This window comes from Eleginops maclovinus, chromosome 2 (assembly GCF_036324505.1).
Source record: "Eleginops maclovinus isolate JMC-PN-2008 ecotype Puerto Natales chromosome 2, JC_Emac_rtc_rv5, whole genome shotgun sequence".
Taxonomy (NCBI): Eukaryota; Metazoa; Chordata; class Actinopteri; order Perciformes; family Eleginopidae; genus Eleginops; species Eleginops maclovinus.
The window spans coordinates 10,790,862-10,810,400 of NC_086350.1; the positions used below are offsets into that span (position 1 = coordinate 10,790,862).

At 40.1% G+C, this 19,539-nt stretch overlaps 2 protein-coding genes across 2 annotated transcripts in view; both read left to right on the forward strand.

Annotated features, from left to right (window-relative positions):
• The window catches only part of syt7a (synaptotagmin VIIa), a 77,069-nt gene extending 66,829 nt beyond the window's left edge, over positions 1-10,240 (forward strand). Inside the window, exon 12 of the mRNA XM_063875592.1 lies at positions 806-10,240. Within this exon, the coding sequence (XP_063731662.1) occupies positions 806-910 (105 nt within the window). The 3' untranslated portion in view covers positions 911-10,240. The remainder of the gene's footprint in view (positions 1-805) is intronic.
• A 3,952-nt stretch (positions 10,241-14,192) lies between these two features.
• saxo4 (stabilizer of axonemal microtubules 4) lies at positions 14,193-17,989 on the forward strand. The gene is given in 13 exon segments (XM_063896441.1): positions 14,193-14,216; positions 14,453-14,623; positions 15,096-15,219; positions 16,217-16,379; positions 16,485-16,530; positions 16,815-16,912; positions 17,053-17,118; positions 17,233-17,322; positions 17,405-17,470; positions 17,571-17,601; positions 17,604-17,664; positions 17,747-17,839; positions 17,920-17,989. Coding segments are annotated over 12 exon segments (951 nt in total). The 5' UTR covers positions 14,193-14,216; positions 14,453-14,529; the 3' UTR covers positions 17,939-17,989.
• The last annotated feature ends 1,550 nt before the right edge of the window (positions 17,990-19,539 follow it).

Sequence of the window (19,539 nt, forward strand, 5' to 3'; positions counted from 1 at the left end):
CTACAGTCAGGAGACTCAGGTTAGCTTAGCATAAAGGCTGAAAGCAGATGGAAACGGCTAGCATGGCTCTGGTCTCGCTCTAGCAGTTGCCAGGCAACCAGTGGAGACTCCAGGGACTCACAGCCAAGAGAAAGGATTCATTGATTAAGGTTTCAACGTCGAAAATATGTTTCAAAATCCATAATGTAAGGCAGCTTGAGAAAACTAAGTCCACGCTCCTTCTTCTTTCATCTCACCTCATCACTGCTCACAGCACAACTCCCTCTCTAATACCTGATGCCAAGTATTCCACAATCATTGTGGCTCTTTCCGTTAAGGTGCTGTCATGTCTGACTGAGGGCCGAATGATGTAAATGTCTAAATGACAAAATGACATTCCCTAAAAAGAAGAGATGTTTATTAATTTAACCTATTTTTATCATCAAGTTCTTAGAGGGGCAATGTTCAAATTGACAATTGTCAATTACAAAAACAAAGAAAAGGGAAAAACAAAGCAAAAACCTATACATAATTAAAATGGGGCAAAACAATTATAAAAATAATTATAACAACTAAAACGTTCTGATTGGGCAAGAATATTTGCAGATTAATAATGTAAAATAAAGTTATGCAAAACTGTTACAATTAGAGGTTTAAGATCAAATAAGATATCCAGTGAATTTGGTTTAAGGAGGTCCGGTATTTTGTTTCAGGAGTCATGTGCACTCCAATGTTAATATGCCCATATTTAATACCCACTTCATATCTGAAATTGGTTATATTCACCAGTTTGCTTCATCACCCTTCTCTTCTCCCCCTCTCTCAGATTTACCTATCGTGGAAGAGTGGACCCGGGGAGGTGAAGCACTGGAAAGACATGCTCGCTCGGCCGCGTACTAACGTCGCCCAGTGGCACGCTCTCAAGGCCTGATCGCACCGCCCAGCTTCCTCCATGGCCCCTCTCCGTCTCCCACTCCCCCTCCTCCCTCCCCTCCTCCCACCTGTCCTTATGCACAAGACTGACTTGCTGCCAGGCTGCGAAACACGGGTACAATTAGCCATCTGCTCTCTTAAACCTTTAAACTCTTTTTCTTTCAAAATCTCTATTCCTCTCCGCCTCTTCTAACTTCTTCTATTCCCTCCTCTCCATACAGCTGTGTCTTAGTTTCTGTGTCTCACGACTTTGCCAATGGTCCCCCTGTTTCTGACTGTCTGTATGTCTGTCTGTCCTTATGCACTTTGCCTGTGGAGGTCTGATATGATATTCAGTTTCTTTGTCGACCCCTTGGTTCTGAACTGCACTGCTACCCTCGACCCATTAAGGTGCCAGTCCCGTGGGATCACAGAGAATCTTAAGTAACGATCTAATCTCATATAATCCTATTGTATGACTATTCCAGGTAAACAATACTATACAGTATGTACATTATGTACATGTACATATTAATATATTAGGAATAGATTGGCAGAACTCCCACTATACCAATGATTAATGTACGGTATTCTATCCATAGCCTGTCTGCTGTTTCCCATCCCTCCTTTCTCACCATTTGTCGCTTTGTCATCTGTCTCAAGTGTACTATATCCTCTCCCCATTTCAGCCTCTCTCCTTTTACTCAAAAGTGGTTTAATGTTCAGCTGAAGTCGTGGAAAGCAATCAATACTCGGTTTGTGATGAAACCTGCTAAACTCGAGATGAAATGGTTGATACTGCTTTCTTTTCTCTCCCTCTTTTTTCCTCCCTATGCTCATCTTTATCTCTTTTTACCCTTATGGTTCCCTCTTTCTCTTCCTCCGGCACAATATTAGTGTATCCAGGCTTTCTGGACCCCCACCCCTCCTTGTCGTCTGTGTGCTGTGGGTGCTGTGCTGTAGCTCCAACAAAAATAGAGATTAAAAAGAAAAAAAAAATAACTGAACTTTCCAAAACTGGGAAAGCGGGAACACAATAAACTTGTGAAATGGATCGCTCCTGATTTTTCCAGACAAAAAGCCCTGAGACGGAGAGAGAAAAAAGAAGATGAAAAAGACCCAACCAAAACTAATCCCACATGATACCATGATGTCATTTTTCAGAGCATCACCAACCGAGGAAACCAATTTAAAATCTTCTTCCAATTTTAAGATGAAAACAGAAGCAAAAAGTTTGCGCTGTTTGTGCACATTCATTTGGTTTTGTGCACACTTCCGTCTGTTTATTGATGCTATGATCTTTGTCCTGCGCTGTGCTGTGGTCATGTGTTGATGGAGGTCTATCTCCATGACTGATGGTGTGCTGGGTTAATGTGTGCCTCTTGCTATGTTTATGTACGTGTGTGTGTGTTCACAGGAACAACACAATTCAGACTTGGCAGAAATCTTCTTCTCTTTTCTCTTTCTCATCTTGCGCTCTTCTTGATCTTCTTACTGCCATTGTTTCCCCCATCCTACTTTACTGCCCAGCCTTCAGAACGAGGGCACAGGGAAGTTCTATCTGCACTTTTTGAAAATGTAATAACAATAATAATGATAACGACAGTTTTGATGATGACTATAGTTCTGGTGAAAATTAAGGGAGGAGTATCTGAAAGGGTGAGCAGCAGTTGGGGAGAGGAGACGTCTTCTGTGTAATTTCAGGGTTTGGAGATGGAGTGAAGGACACAGAGGAGGGATGTAGGGCTCTCATTCTCCTCTTTTGTTCCCTGTTTTCCTCAACCCCCAAATATATGTGCAAGTGTGTGTTTGTGTACGTCAGCTGCCAGACTCCTGGTCTCGGGCTGCTCGTGTCTGATTGTCAGGCGAGGATAGAGAGATCACGCCTGTCTGCTTGTCACATGCAGGCTGGCGACCACAACAGTGCTATTACACAAAGTGTTGATCAACAGCGAGCGCTGTCAGAGCTCTAGTGAAGAGTCTGGATGCTCCTACGTGAGTCCATGATGCTGAACAACTGGTGCATGTCTGGAAACAGCAAGACAGATGTGGTTTCATGCTTTATTGCGCAAAGATAAAAAAGATGCCATGCCTTTATCAAATGTTTTGTTGCCATTCACAGACACTACGAATGACCCAGACAGTTTGTGTGATATTAGATGATGGTCTGATCTGCTGCCGCAAGATACTGTAGAAGCAGATTAGACATGATCTTTTCCCTGAGTGCTTGAAAGCACCACAGAGTGTATTGGTAGCTGCTCTGTTTGTCACGAACATTCAGCTCTGCTCGATATATTTCTGTAACGTAAATAAAACAGTCAGAGCAGCAACATGAATACCGTCAGCCATTAAGAGCTGCTCCCACAGACGTCTACTCTTTCTTAGTGTACTCTCTGTACTGTGACAGTGTTTACATTCATAAAGACTTGGGAAGCATAATCCTGTCAGGATTTTTGTTTTTCTGTCACAGCCTTGTTTTTTATGTCTAAATGAGCATCCACCTTTCAAACATCTGTCATGTTTGACTGACTTACCGAGCAAATAAATCAGTTGTTTGTTTTTAGATGAAGCATCAGTGCTTCTGTTAGTGCAGCGTTTGAAGTTACTTTCAACTGGCCCCATTACAACTATGCCTAAGATACTTTGGGCCCTGCAGTACGTTTTATTCTCTCCTTTCATGCAATCATTTGATAGCATGTAAAGCTTTTTTGCTTGTTTTGATTTATGATTCTGATAACCTGATCACAACCACAGAGATGTTTATCGTAGTCTAATCTGTACCAGGTTAGTCCTTGTCCTGTGTGTCTATAGGCCGGTCTGGGCAGCGCACAGTTTGCTGCGAGTGTGTTCTGGGCAGTGTGTTTCGTGTGAGCCTCGCTGCTGCTGTGATGCACTGATCCAGTCCAGCACCCTTCAGAACAATTGGCTAGCCGTGGAGCAGGGCCCAGTGTTTTGACAGCCTCTGCCTGCAGTGTCACAGCACATTACCTTCCTATTAGTTGGTCTGAAAGAAGTAATATCTGCTTTCTTGGACATTAGGGACTCACTATTTGCTGAGGTTATACTCACTAAGAATAAAAACAAACTATGGAGCACTCCCATTAGTAGGCACAAAGATGATGGATGGGGATGAAGATGTGTCACTCTAAATGAAGAAAATAATCAGGAAGCAATCGCTGTGTAAAGCTGTGAGAACCGAACGTGGTTTGAATGCGCAGGTGTGCAGGTGATGAGTCAACACAATACTGCTGCCATTTCCTTTCACCATGACTACATGTAGCTCAAGGAGAGATAAATTGCTATGCTACGAGGGTTTGCAATGCTTAGTCATCAGTGACCCTGTAAACTGGGGGATATGGCTTTTATTTTTAGTAACATGAGGCATAGTTTGCTGTTACTGATCCTCAAAGGTGGACTGGAAGCTTTTAAATAAGTACTGAGTGCTTTTGCATTACAGACTTCTTTAATGCAAATTCAATCCATGGTCATTTTTCATTTTAAAATGTTAATCGGACGGCCATTAAGTAAGTAGCAGTGACAGTTTGTCAAAGGCAGAAAGTCATTGACCTAAATCATTTCTTAGGGTTCCAAAGAACCCGCTGCTGTAAGTAAATGTGACAGTAATATTAATGGAAAGATCGATTTTATGGCAATATAGTAATTATTGTTTAGCTATTTCAATTTATGATTTCTTCTAGCCATAATGAAATCCATTATTTAGCTGAGGATTAACCCCCTCACTTCTACATTAACTGCATATTTTTTGAAGGTAACAAAACATAACAATTGAATTCCCGTTTACGCAGCTGACCTCTAAAACATGTCGGGAAAAGTCAGGAAGTATTGGGCTGGTAAAACATTGTTAAGTATGTTTTTTGAGCTGTTGTAGAATAAACTAAGCTCCACCTATGGTAATACTAACCCAGCATTTAATCTAATTTAAATATAAAAAGAGATTTCAACTGACAATTAATGCTTGTGGTCATAAAGTTAACTTTTGAATCTGAAACTGACAGAAAAAACTCTCAAATATGTGTGTGTGCTTTACTCGCCTCTACTTTTATAAGAAGAGGAACACAGTGGCATATGATTCATCACAGGGTATCCAGAAAGTTGCACTTTTCCTTAAAATAACCAGGAGTCCCAAACCTTTTATTCTCTCAGCGCCAGCAGTCAAAAAGCAGCACCATTAAAATGGATGGTAAGCTCAGAGCCAAACAGTACAGGAAGGAAAGTAATTTCAAGATCCCAGTTTTATTATACTGCCACCTGTCTCAACAACTCTAAAGAAGCTGCATTTTTTTGGCACCAGCACTGCCAGCAACGACCTTCAACAATCTTGGGCTCATGAATACAGCATGGCAGTGCTGCATATGCTGGTGTCTTTTTTCAGGCTAGCTCCACTTTGTGTACCTGCTCTCCTTGTGTTCGGCCTCCGCTCTGTCTTTCATCAGTGATTCATCCTCTGGCGAGGTCAGTGTAGGTGTGGATAATTACCGTGTGATTACTGAGGTTTCATTCAAGAAGACTGACACTGTCCACCACTCTGCCACAGAATTAAGGCTCATGAAACTGACTCCTGAGTTCAATTACATTTTATCACAGGTGCTTTGATTTCTCTTTATTATGTGGTCAATCAGCTCGGTTGTTTTTGCTTTAGGAAAAATAAATTTGTCACAGCCATAGTCAACATTATATTAGTTATAATTAGCATGTTAGCGTTGCCATTGTGCAGTCGTGGGTAGTAACTAAGTACATTTACCCATTACTGTGAAAGCAGTCAAAGACTTGTACTTTACTACATATATTTGATTAACTTAAGTTAGCTACCTCGCAGATAAAGACAATAAATACAAAGTAGGATTTATACTTATTGACATATTATTATAGATTAAGATAACCATCAGTATATAAAGTAGCTAGAATTAGCTTCATCTCAGTTGCAACATTACATGGATACATGTATTAACAGTTATAATATAGATATAATACAAAATATATTTTTTCTGCATAATGACCACTTTGTGTACTTTAAATATATTTTGATGCTGTACTTTCTTAAAGTATTTTTGTATTTGTGCTAACTAGCATTTCGCTCAAAATATAAGATCTTCGAACTGGTCTTAATGTTGGAGAAGGGTTTGTCCACCCCAACTGCATCATTGTCACATGCAGTTTTGCCTTTTCATTTACTTTCTGAACAACTGAAATCTTTATTGGCTGAAGGGGTCACACCTGTTTGCCAAAGGATTTGAAAGATATTTTCAGTTCCTGATACTGTTTGTCCTTGTAATACTCTCAGCCTCTAGATTCTGCCGCAACATTTTTCCTTTGACGGATATGGCTTTCATAAGATGAGTGTCAATGACTCATTCAATTGGAGAGGTGCCTGCTTTGCTGCAGTTTGTGCAATATTAATTTAAAGGATACTTTGCTTTATGTCTTAGAGAACTTTGTGTGTGTGTCTGCATTAAAATCAGGCTGTACTTATCTCATATTGGAGGGACTGCAGCTGATGTTTTATTCTGCTGAATCATATTATGACAGCTGAGTCATCCCAAAAGTCTTCTGGGTCACATTTGTCATTGTCCGGTCAGTCCGTGTTCAAGTCTCACCCTGCGCAGACGGACCTCGCCTCCCCTAACTCACCCTTTCAATTGTTTTAAGCATCTGGTGAAAACCAATGTGACTTCTCCCAATCAGGGTTCAAGTAAGCATTATTTGAATGGTAACAAAATGAATATTAAAAACAGTAACGAGTAATAATATCTTTTTTCTTTCTGTTCACATTTGACTGTCGGTCAGTGTGTATGTATGTGTGTGCTTGGTGTTCTTGTGTTGGGTTTATTTCTTTATAAAAATGTGATAAGAAAATCCTTCTGTTTTTGGAACCTTTATGTAAATATCGTTGGTGAAAATTAACATTTATTGTACGCCGAGTTTTCATTTGTCACTTCAAATGATGAAGAAAACAATGATGTTGATGAATAACAGTGGTGGTGATGTTGATGATGCTGAAGCTGATTATACCTGCCCTTCTTGAATAAGGGCTTTTGATGTCCGCTGTATTTTTGTTGGAGGTGTCGTGAGGTTGAGGCAAGAGAAACAAAGGGAAGGAGTGATACCCAAAACATCCCGCTGTAGCAACACTGCCACATACCTTTAACATCCCGACACATTATCAGGAAGCGGACTGAGAGATATGTGGCGCAAATTGTAGCCTGTCTTACTCGCGGCATGAAACAAAGCATGTTGTACTTCTACTCCAGGATTCAAACGGTCGTTGGCTGTGTAAGAAGACACCTCCCTGTGGAGACAGTCTGCCCGGTCGCTTGGCATCACATCTCACCCCGTCTGCTTATAGGCTTGGGGATTTACTGTAATGCCATTGTGTTGGAGAGGATTGGCCCTGCACTGACACTGATGATGCCTTCCTCATTGAATTTGCAGTCATTATTGCTCTGCTAGAGGCCGTACATAGGGATGGGCATGTATGGAGGTGGGAGGTTGTTCATCATACTCCGACCCTGCAAAGACTATTTGCTTGTGATTCAGCCTCCTATTCTGGGGATAGACTCATGATTAAGCACTGCCATGAACTTGCCACATTATATCCTCATCTCCTCCTTTGTCAGATATTTGTATGAACGTTCAAACTCCTGCAAGAGAAATCCAGGACTAGTGCTATGAACCCCATATAGCAGACGTATTAAAATAAGGGGTTTTGTGAGGGAGAGTAAGATTGATTTCTCAAAAAATTTGCCCTGTGCCTTCTCAACAGACATATGTCCGGCCCGCTGCTGCATCCAAAAATGAAAATGCACAGGGCTGTAGTCCAGTTATTTTTAATAACAGTCCCTGCAGGTGTCTGTACGCCTACTCCCCTATTTTCCATATGCCACAGCCTTATGTATCTGGCTGGGTTTATGTACAGTGCAGGGACAGAGCTTATCAGTTTGGTGTTACTTTTAGGACTGTCTCCGCCACAGACATGATATGATACAGCAGATACTCCCAGCAGCTGCCAGCAGGAAGGACATTGAATACAGTCCTGCCTCCATTTGTAATACCATCCTTTAGAGGGAGTCCCACAAGGAGTCAGAAAACACACACACACACACACACACACACACACACACACACACACACACACACACACACACACACACACACACACACACACAATCTGTCACTTATCGATCCACTGATAATGAATTCTGAATATTTTCCCTGAATCCAGATCCTTCTGAAGCCGTTTGTTTTTTTCTTTCCTCGCTGATTGTAAATATAATTGTTATTCAGTTAGAGCATACTCTAACTCCTGCCATAATGTGGACATTTTAATCAGGTAGGTAATAAGCAATACACTTAACGAGTCCTAATGCCATACACTGAAATATTACTTACCGAGTCTGATGGTCACTCTTTTGAATTTTGAGGGATGTCAAGGGTAACACTCCTGTTTCTTCAACTTCTTTCTCCACTTGCCATGGCCCACCTCTTCAACAAAGAGTGCTCTGACTTAAAACACACAATTATGATGTGTACAATCTAATTTAATGTATTTATTTATGTATTTTTGCCAACTTTGTATAGTGTATAAATATCTATAAATATATGAAAAATGACAGTACTGTATAGATTTTAGCTGCCTGGTAAGGTTAATAGTATATACTTGGTAGACTAAAAGAAAAAGCGTAGAGCTGTTCAAAAGCCAGTCATTGAGAAAATGCTTTCTGTAAAACCCGGTGCCACTGGCTCTTTTTATATCCTAGGTTTCGTTTCTGGTTTATTTTTTTATTATTACCAGTGGGATCCAAAGTGTGTGTTGTTTCTTCTTTTCGTCCGTTTGTTTGTTAATCGGTTTGTTTGTTGTTTTTTCTTAACAAGACACAGCAAGGTTCTGGCAGCCAGGAGAGTGCAGTGGAACGCAGACTGGGACCCTGTGCAGTAGTGTGTGTGTATGTGTGTGTGTGCGGGTGTGTGTCCGTCCATGGTAGTACTAGTGCTCTCTGTGCAGTGCCTCCCCACCCCTCTCTCTGATGTAGTTTGTCATGTGACGCAGTGTGTGTTAAGGTGCAGGATGACTGTAGGCTGAAGCTGGCAGATGCCCTCTCTCCTCTCTCCATGTTTCTTCATTTCCAGTCATCTTCTTCATTACGCTTCTGCCTCCAACACTTATAGATTTCCACTTCCTCTGCTCAATTTCTCATTTACTCTCCCATTCAGCTTGTAATGCAAACAGCACCAGAGTCTAATTTCCCAGTAATCCATGCTTCCTCATCTATTTGTGATTCTTTGTCCATTAGCATCTTTCATCCGTCACCCTGAACATTATGTAGTTTTTCCTACAGCGCTGTGTGGACCAGAGAATGATTTAGCACAAAAAAAGAGCATCCTCATCCCTGTTAATGTTTCTGCTTCTCTTTACGGAGTTGCACTTTCAGCCACCTCTCTTTACAATCCCTGAGGAGAAGGGCAGCTGCCAGCTCAGCACGCAGAAACACAAAGCAGCCATAATCAGATGTCAAGCACAGCCCTGATGCTCAAATCTATGTTGTGGTGGCTTCACTGCCGCCCCGTTTGTAGCAAGAGAAAGTGAATAGCCTTAAAGATTGGACCAAGTACACACAAAAAAAGTAGTGGGATATGTGCATTTGTAGTGGATTATTATTACCTTCCCTTTCCCACACCAGATTTATTACTAAGTATTCCGATGTGTTGCTTGGTTGCTCTGTACATATCTGTGTAGTACTTCTGTTGATGTCCCTGTGTTAGGATAGTAACGGGTTCTTACTGGGCGGCCTCTGCAGACGTCCTCTCCCTCCTACCTCGTCTCATTTCCTCAAAAACTTCAAACATTCCATCTAAATCTCAAGTGAGCAACATTTTAAAGACGATTAGATTACCACGTAAGCTGAGGGAATAAAAACAGCAGAGGGACTGAGCTGCAGACATTTCCGCTGGAGCCATGATAATAACCAAGACGTCTTGTCTGTGTTCACGTCCCTCTGAGAGCTGATGGCACGCTCAGCATAAAGACCATCACACTCGCCTCTCTGCTCCTCCGTAACCCGCCTTCACACCAACCTCAGGGGGGAAGAGTGGGGTGAGGAGGTGGCAGAGCCCTGGGAGGTGGCAGAGAGGCCTGTCCCTGTGGTCACATCCTGGGTCAGGAGGGAAGGGAGCAAGGGCGTCTCGAGGTCAAACCCAGTAGCACTTTGGTTTTGCGTTCCATGTTTTTTTAGCCTCTCCTGTTTTTGGGCCGAGCGGACTGTGATCTTACTGGTTGATTTTCTCGTTCTCCTCCACCCATCAGTGTTACAGAGTGTGTTGGGTGGACGGAGCCATGGAGCTGAGCTCTGATTTTGTTCCATATTAAAGAATCATTTTTACAAAAAACTGTACAGCGATTCAATGGTCTTTCTTTGAAAAAAAAAATAGTATTTTTAAAAGTTCGGTATTGAGGGGGATTTACTGGCAGATAAGGAATATAATTATTATATTTTTATTTGTGTATACTCACATAGGACTATCAATTGTTTTGTTTTCTTTGACTTAGAATGAAAGCTTTGCATCTACAAAGGAGCAAGTCCTTTTCCTGCTCCATCGTTGTATGTTTCTACAGAAGTCAAAACCCAAACTATAGTTCTAGAGAGGGACTCAAGCCTTTTTCATGTTAAAGTGGCAGAGTGAATTTAGGGGCGGGAATGCACATAAACGCCCATCTGTAGGTTCTCTACATTTGACAGAGTAGACTGCCTTTCATGCTCATCAGAAATCTTCCTGACTTAAATGATACCCTGAATTTTTCTTCAGTACCACCATGAGGTTGGCATTTTTGTTTTCATAGTAATACGTCTTGACAACAACCGGATGAATTGCCCCAAAAACTGTGATTCAAGATATCCAAGGTCTATAGGGGATAGAGTCATACAACTTGGGTGATCCTCTAAATCTATTTAGTGCCAACATCAGGTCAAACTTTGTTAACTCCAACCATTTTTACCTGCGAACTAATGACAAGGTTACAGTAGGCTGCACTTAAGTACAAACTAGCATGTGTTAGCAGGCTTACATGCTAAACTGAAGCAGAGATACATTCATTGTGATATCATAAGTATACTAACTATAGAAAACCGAGCTTCTAGCCTGACTGTAGACTTTCAAGCTTCTTTTTGTGACCATATGCCCCTTTGTCATAAAACACTTTTTTCTTTGATGAGAAAATATCTCTTTTTTTTTTACCAATTTGATATTGATGACAATTAAAGGGTTAACTAGGTCAACCTGGAAACATACTTATTTTGTTTAATTAACTTTTACCTTAATTTCGAAGTAAGGTTTCAAGACCAGAAATGAAAAAAACTGCCCAAAATATGTGAACAGGGGTCTCTAAATACTTTTGGCCCTTTTTTGTATCACATAATGTACAGTGCTATTAAAGTGCAATGTAAATAATTTGACTGCAATGACACCATTCAAATTGTTCTAACATTTGCTGCTAAAGATGACAGTTACGGCTACGGTTGTTTTTGCCTTTGAGTGCAATTCAAAATGTACAGTGGAAAGCTTCTGAGCATAACATTAGTCATCATGAAGGTAAATGAATTGCAGAGCTACATGCTACACTCAGGAAATCTTTCATCCCATTTTCAAGGATGATGACAGACTCTCATTACTTAGCTCTTGCATTGCAGTTTGTTTCCGTTCTGACATTTCAGTCCGGCAGCTGTGGGTGTTTCCTCTTCAATCCATTAGACATTATTAACATTCAATATTGTAACATCAACATGATGAAAAAGTTTTGTTTGAATTGAATCTTCCTCTCATCGAGTTAAAGAATACTCAATCTTGTACATGTTAGGTAATGTACATGTTTTGACTTAAAATATCTTATTTCATGCCTGAATCTCCCTCTGCTCATCACAGCCTGCCTCTTTAGCATTGCACGCACCAAAGATGACTGAAACTCGAAATGGAAAAAGATGACAATACAATTTACTCCAAACCGTCCCTGCCAGATTTGCCTATTAAGTAGAGAAGTCAAAAAGGAAGCAAGAAGGAGATAAGACCCAGAACAGAGAGGCAGTGAAGCAGAGAAAGCACCTCCGAGACCTGACACACAAAGAGGGGGTCTTAGCGCCTGAGCTGTCTCTTTATGTCTCTCTAAATATTAATTCCATGCTATTCTATGGCAGACATAGAAACAGGTTATTGAACCGACAGAGAAGCTGTCGAGACTCTCATCCTGGCTGGTTCAGCACAGCCTCAGATTTGGGCAGGAAACACAACCGAGCTCCTGCAGACAGGGGCCGAGGTTTGGTCCCTCCCTGAATTACAACAGACGGCTGCAGGCGAGCCAAGCGCATCAACTCGACGGGAGACCCATGCTTGCATCACCTCCATCTATTTTTAGAAACACTGCACCCACCTTTTTTTGTCTTTTAAGCTCCCTCTGGATTCTAAGTGGTATCTCAAGTGTGAACACCCTCCCTCCTTCACTTTTATTCTCCATTTGATCGTAAACCTATTATATACCTGGGCCTGGCAATAGCACATTCATATTGTATGTGAATTATGCAAATGCAGAACAAACATAGATTTCTGTACTGAAGAGATCACATGCAGAGCCTGCAGGTTCTCATTTCAAACAGTACAGCAGGTGCTTGCACTGATCGGCTCTTCCTATCTGAAGTTGGTCCAATAAGTGAAATCATCTGCTGTAATCTTTAACTGGAATGAAAATAGGCGGCTGGTGTATGGATCCCTGTGAGTTTATAATTAGAAATGCCAATAATGTGCACATTGTGTTTAAAGAAAAGAAGCAGGAAATGAGACTGTCAGTTTCAATGATGCAGGCGTCTCCCTGCAGTTATTTTTTGAGAAAGATAATGAACAGTCCCAGACTTGGCACGACAGCACGTCAAGAAAGAAAGACTGTGGAACGGCAACACAGGCAACAGCTTGGTAAAGATAGGCTCCTGCGACTGCCAGCATTGGGCAGATGGAGAGAGCAAGAAATGATGTGACAGAGGTGAAGATGCAGAGCGAGTCTAAGTAAATGAGATGGAAAGAGAAGGAACAGGAAGTGAGAATTTATGTGGAGATGATGTGGCAACGATGCTTTGTCAGATTTAATGATCCATAGGGTGAGCATGTCATGGCAAAACCCCAGATAGATGTTATACTTTAAATCCCTGTAATAATGAATCACTGAAGAAAATCGCCCTGTTTCAAGTGTTCACTCTGTGTGTTTGAAGATCATGTGGGATCTCTGATGAAATTACGTACAAGTATCCCTCTTTTGCCCCTTCAATTTAATATAAAAACCCTCCTGTTGGTGGGATAGTTAGTTAGAATATGTATATAGCTTCTGGAAAAGTGACAGTTTTTCCTGGTGTCCTATATACACCACAAGTTCATATCCTCCAGACCAAATTGAGATGCTTGTACAGATGTGTGGGGTACAGAAACATTCTCCTGCTAACAGCGGTAGAGGATAACTTCCTTTCTCGGATGGACATTTTTATCAAGATGTCATGCAAATTTATCCATCCATCAGTTTTTACATAACCTCACATCTTTTCTGGGCTAGCCTGAAGTCAGAGCCACTGTGGCATCACACTGCCATCCAATGGACGCATGGCGAATCTGTGCAGTCTACTAAGGATGTCTGATAGGAGAGCTGTAGGGCTCAAATTAAATGCAAATCTGTATTATTTATACATCAATATGTGCCACTTAAAGGCTTTTTAACCTTTAAATCATACAATAATAGTTCTCTTTAAAACAGTCAAGGAACTATTTATTCTGAATTAAATAATAATGCAGTGCAATAATTCTTATTGTTATAAACTACAGACACTTGTCAGATTAAAACCAGTAAGACATTTATAGTATCTGAACTGTAAATCATTTTTAAAAAGTATGAATTTGAATAAGAAAGACCTTGTACGTATTTTAAGGTATATTGTTTTTATGTATCTGCGATAAAGTTCCTAATACACAACATTACATTGGTCGAACAACTTGACTTTAACCCCTTTTTAGCATATATATTATATAAACATTTAACACACTGTAATGCAGCTTTACCTTGTATAGGATGGGTGTTAACGCAATAAAGCATGGACCTGAAACATTATTATCTTATGTTATTATTACCCGGGATGTATATACCTATAATCAGCAGACCTCTCGCTCTGGAGTCACTGTTGAGCCGTAATGTTGCTGCCCCTTGTGCTGGATCTCCTAGTAACAGAAACATGTTTACGTTCAAACTACCAGAAGACAGAGAGGTGTACAACAACCTGGAGATGCAGGTATGTCTCAGGAGCTTTCTTTTTCATCTAGCGTAATTTATATTTGGTGTATATCTGTAGCTGTACTGCTGTGCTGCTGATTTTTTCTCCTCTGTCCAACAGGTTGTGATAGAGGGAGCACTTATTGCATTATTTGCTACAAACTCAATAATCACTTCTTGAGAGAGCTTGTGTTTCTATCAAACCCAAAGACAAAGGAGTTACACGTTGTTTGCTGCTTGTGTTTATGGTTACAGTGCTGAGCACATGCCCAGAGGAATTTTGTCATCCATCAATTTTTTGTCAGTGAGGGTTTCCATTACAGCAGTCACAGATGGCTGCGCAGGGGAGGATGGTCATGCCGACTGTTGGAGCAACAGTCAGCAGGGGACGACCGACCGGCAACAAACTACAAAATACTTCTTTTGGTGAGAGAGTCAATGATGATGAGGGATGCTTTTATTATACATTAAATGACTTAGTCACAAACATAAATAACCAGTGGTGGAAGAATTACTGTACTCAGATCTTATACCTAAATAAAAGTAGTAGAAATACCCTGTTACAAGTCCTTAAAGTATTAAAGTATTTGTATACTCAAAATATACCTAAAGTACCAAATCTTAAAGTACTAATGTTCGCTTTATATATTTTGTAGTGATATGAACCTGCAAAGTAACCAGTAACTTTTGTTGTCAATTAAATGTAGTTTTTTCTTCAATATTTACCTACAAACTGTAATGTACTACAAGTATAAAGGCGCAGAAAGTGGAAATACTCAAGTAAAGTGCAACTACCTCTAAATTGTACAGTACTTGAGTGAAAATAGGCTACTTTTCACCACTGTAAGGAACCTGTATTCAACTGATCTCAAGGCCAATATTTGCACCACTGTTTCAGAGCCAGGCCGAGCAAACTTCACTTCTTACATCGGACATCCCAGTGGGACGGGCTTCACATCAAACCAGAGACCAGCCATATTCTACAGGCCCAGTTTGGACCTCATTGATAACCCTCGATATGGGTAAGTGCCAGGGCAGGTGAAGACAATTAAAACTAACTCACTTTCAGACATTGTTAAAAGCCCCTTAAAATTGTTTTCAATCATCCTGCCTGATTAGATATCTAGTCAGGTGGAAGCTGGTTATAGCTACATGCATTCAAAAAGTCTCTGTATAGAAAGCAATATGATTATAAGTGATAACACCTGTGTCTGTAAACTATGTCTGTGTGAGGACCTAATGCTGTAGCGTTGTGTTTACTGTGGGTGATTTAGTTTAATCGTTACCATGAGTTCTATATACAGTACATGTACTTATAGCTTTTTTAAATTATTCAATCTGCAACATAACAAGTAACTTGAGCCGTAAAAATTCCAATATTTACCTCTTAAATTACATGGAGTAGAAGATCATATTAAAACACTAAAGTACACATATCTTTAAATTGCTAAAGGTTATGTTTAATAGCTTTATAAGGTCTGACAAAGCTATCAGCAGAGTTTAAAATAATGTCAATTATTGTTAATCAAGCAATGTCCGTACACCCTAACAATCTTAGGAAGAGGTTTAATCAATCAGAGTTATTAAAATGTCTGAATGTACAGTGGAGGCACAAAACATCTTATCTTATGATATTAGATTTTACTGTGAATACTTTTCAACAAATGAATAGTCCATTTTTATATACAGTAGAGTGTTCGTACTTCTTCTTTAAAGGTAATTTTCATTAAGGCAGAAAAACTCTGAAAGAGATATCTTTGAAGCTCTCCGCATAGAAACAGTTGTAGACAAGAAAACATGTATATTTTTGTAATGTGAGCATCTTGTAGTCATGACAATTAAAAATCCACAAAACATTTCAATAGCACTAGTTGTTCTGTGTTTGCATTCTTGTAAACCAACTTCCTGAAGTGATTCAATTGACTGTGATATCCCTGCTGTGATGTATAAAACAACTGTTCCTGTCCAGCTACAAAAAGCTTGTCTCCTCAAACACAGGTGTGTTGTTTTTGTCCGCAGACTCCTGTTATCTGACAGTTTCACGTCTCAAACTAAGCAGCACTATCAGCCTCACATCCGGTCTGACTGTTGGGGGTCCTTACCAAACCTCATTAACAAACCCAGAGACAGCGGCTACTATCAGTTGAGGATTCACCCAAAGGCAGAGACTGTGGAGGAAAAGGTGAAACACAGAAAGATAACAACACCTGAGATGTTGAGAATTGTCAAACATTTAAAAATATTGAGAATGTTATTTTTAATTGCTGCTTTGAATATTTTCCCTAAGACAGAATACCAAAGATTGTTTGTGCCACACTGTCAAACACCAAAAGGTAAAATGATAATATCATTTAATTACATATTTAGAGACATGACAAATAGGACAAGATGATGGGGGAAAGAAGAGGAATTTTATCATGAACCTCTGGACTACTCTAGTCCAGATTTTTACTTGCATAACCTTTATTTTACATATTTGTTGTATTTTTAGAGGGAATGTATTTACCAAGGTCTTCTTTAATGTAATTTCTGTGCCAATAACATTGAAAAGCTTTTACTTGAGTACAGTTGGAGTTTGTTTGTAAATGGGGCATTTACAAAGAAGCACTTCCTCTAGTTTCCCAGAACCATATGACGCTGAGTCCAAGAGGAGAAAGTGGTTTCACAGAGGGAACAAAACTTCAACTCAACACATTTCAGGAAAAAAGCTGCATGGTAAGTTTGGTACATTTTCAAAAGTGTTAATTATTATTATAAATTATTACTTTTCTTTAAATGTAATCCTACTAGGGGTTCACAATTTTGTTCCAATGTGTGGTCCATCTTTACTGAATGTGAACATTTTTCTTGTTCAGGTTGAACCTCTCCAGACTCACACCTCGGTGATGAAAAAGGACTTCGTCCGGCCGTCATTTCTGCAGGTTGACCCACAGAACGTATCCCCTCTGATGCAATCTTTAGCAAGAATGCCGTTTGTAGTATCATTTTCCAGAAGCCGTGATGTTTAACAGTGTCTTTCTGTGCTTGTGTTTGAGGGCAATGAGGCGAGACCGAGCGTGTGCAACAGCCGTTTCTCTCGAGAAACAGGATTCAATCGAGTTGCCATGGCTCCTTTGGCCTGCCCAGTCAGTTTTGATCTGCTTCCAGTCAGCTGTAGATTTTAAATGTATCACTTTATCTTTAACCTCCCTCAATCTGCTCTTCTAGGCCTCCCACTTGCCCTCGCCACAGACTAAAAGCAATGCACCAACTGCTAAGACCATTGGAAAAAAGGTTAAATATTTGTATATATTATATTGTTTACCTTTACTCGATATAACCTCCGTGTTTGGAGCTGTTATCTGTTGTTTTACCATGTTGTTGTGTTTTCTAGGAGCCAACAGGGGGTCTTCTCAATGCTTCAAACAACAGTCTTTCCCTAAGACACCTTTTGATGGTTCACACTATAACACGCATTATAAAAGCATGTAAGTGTGTTTAAAATGTTCAGATAATTCCAATGTTAAAGATTCAGATTTGATTTGTTGACATTTCCACATTATATTCCAGGTTCTGTCTTGAAAAGCTAAAACATGGCCACACTAGTGCAGGAATCATCACTGCCAAAATGGACAACGGCTACAATCGGCGGGACATGGACAGGTACATAAACAAGCTGAACACATGACGTCCCATAATGCACATGTTCCCTTTTACTCAAATGACCTACTTTTATTTGACAGGTTCATCTTAAGGGGTTAGATCTTCAAACAACTTAGATGGTACCTGCAACACTTTCAATAAAATGTGGACTCTCTCGTTAACACATAACTCCTGGTGATTTGTGCTGTTTTAAGTGTGAGGAAGAACCGTGGCAGTATTACATATCCTTATGATTGAGTCCTGAAATCCTTTATCCCTTCTCTGTTTTGTTTTATAATAGTCCTGTCAAGAAGCGACAAATTCTCATCTCTTTGTGAAGTCCTTTTTGTGTGAGCTGCCAATCAGACAAATGTGTGAAGTAGTGAGTAGTGTGAACGTCAAAGAGGGAGTGAAGGCGATGATGCATTGTCTTTGACTGCCTGGCTGTCACTGACCTACAGAGAATGAAAGTGTAAACTAATGAGCAAAATAATTATACTCAGACTCGGAGTATATGGCACAGTCTCCCATCCACGTCTGCTGTGTGTCAAACTGTTTTGCCACCCACTGCTGCGGAGCGAGCAGCAGAGCACAGGCCGAGGAGGAGGATCGAGTTTCTAAAAGTGTCACATTATGGGTTGTATACTGTAGCTCCATACTATACACCTACTGTGGGAAACATTAGCGGTTTAACATTGTCGATGCAAGTCAAATAAACACAGGATTACAGTGTCAAAACAAGAGTTGTGTTATCAGCAAAGTGTAGACAGAAGATCATGTTTGAGGTGAACAGGGAAATAATATGCTTTATGGAAATGTAAACAATGCTGGCAGCTCTATGGATAGAAATGTTGGTCAGCTAGAAACTTGGTCAAGAGTGAAATATCTCAACAACTACTGGATGGATTTCAATGACTTTTGGCACAGCCTATGGATGAATTGTAGTAGGTTTTTGCCTGCTATATAGTGCCATTATTAGGTCCACATTTCATTTTGTCCAACTCTTTATGACCAAATAACTTCTAAACTAATTACAGTCCCATCCACCTCAGTATTACTGTTTGGTGCTATAAGCTCATTTAGCATGGTTAGCAATACACTGGCTAAATATCAGCATGGCAGCAGTGTCACTATGCAGGCGTTGCTCTGCTGTGCCTGTGTGACTTTAAAGTAACACATTTGCTCTAAATGAAACTGTGAAGGGTACATTTTTTACAGTTTTCGGATATTAAATTGAACAATCACTTAATTAATTAAGAATGATTACAACACTGATAGGTTATTTAAATGATCAGTTGAAGGCCTAGGCTTAAAACGCAAATACCCTTAAACAAAGTCAGGACAGAAATGTCATTTTTTTGCTCTCCTTTAAATGTCAGATGTCACTTAAGCCCCTCTGGTTCTCACTGTCGAAATGCAAAATCTTGGGTCTAAAAGAGAGCAGTCCTACACTTAATATTATGAAATTGAAGACATGCAATCATCAGTTTGAGTCAGTTTTCCAAATGTTTCCCTGAGCACTGTCGAGACAAGCTGCCACACGAGAATGAGCTTAAATATTTTAGCATTAGGATAAATATTTTACTAAATGAGATGTGAGAAAAAAGATACGTGGAGGGAAAGAGGATTGGATTACATACCAGCCCCACATGAATAATGAGTGCAGAGATGAGAGGAGAACAAGGGCCAGGCCTGCTTCATGAGAGAGACAGAGGTAGAAA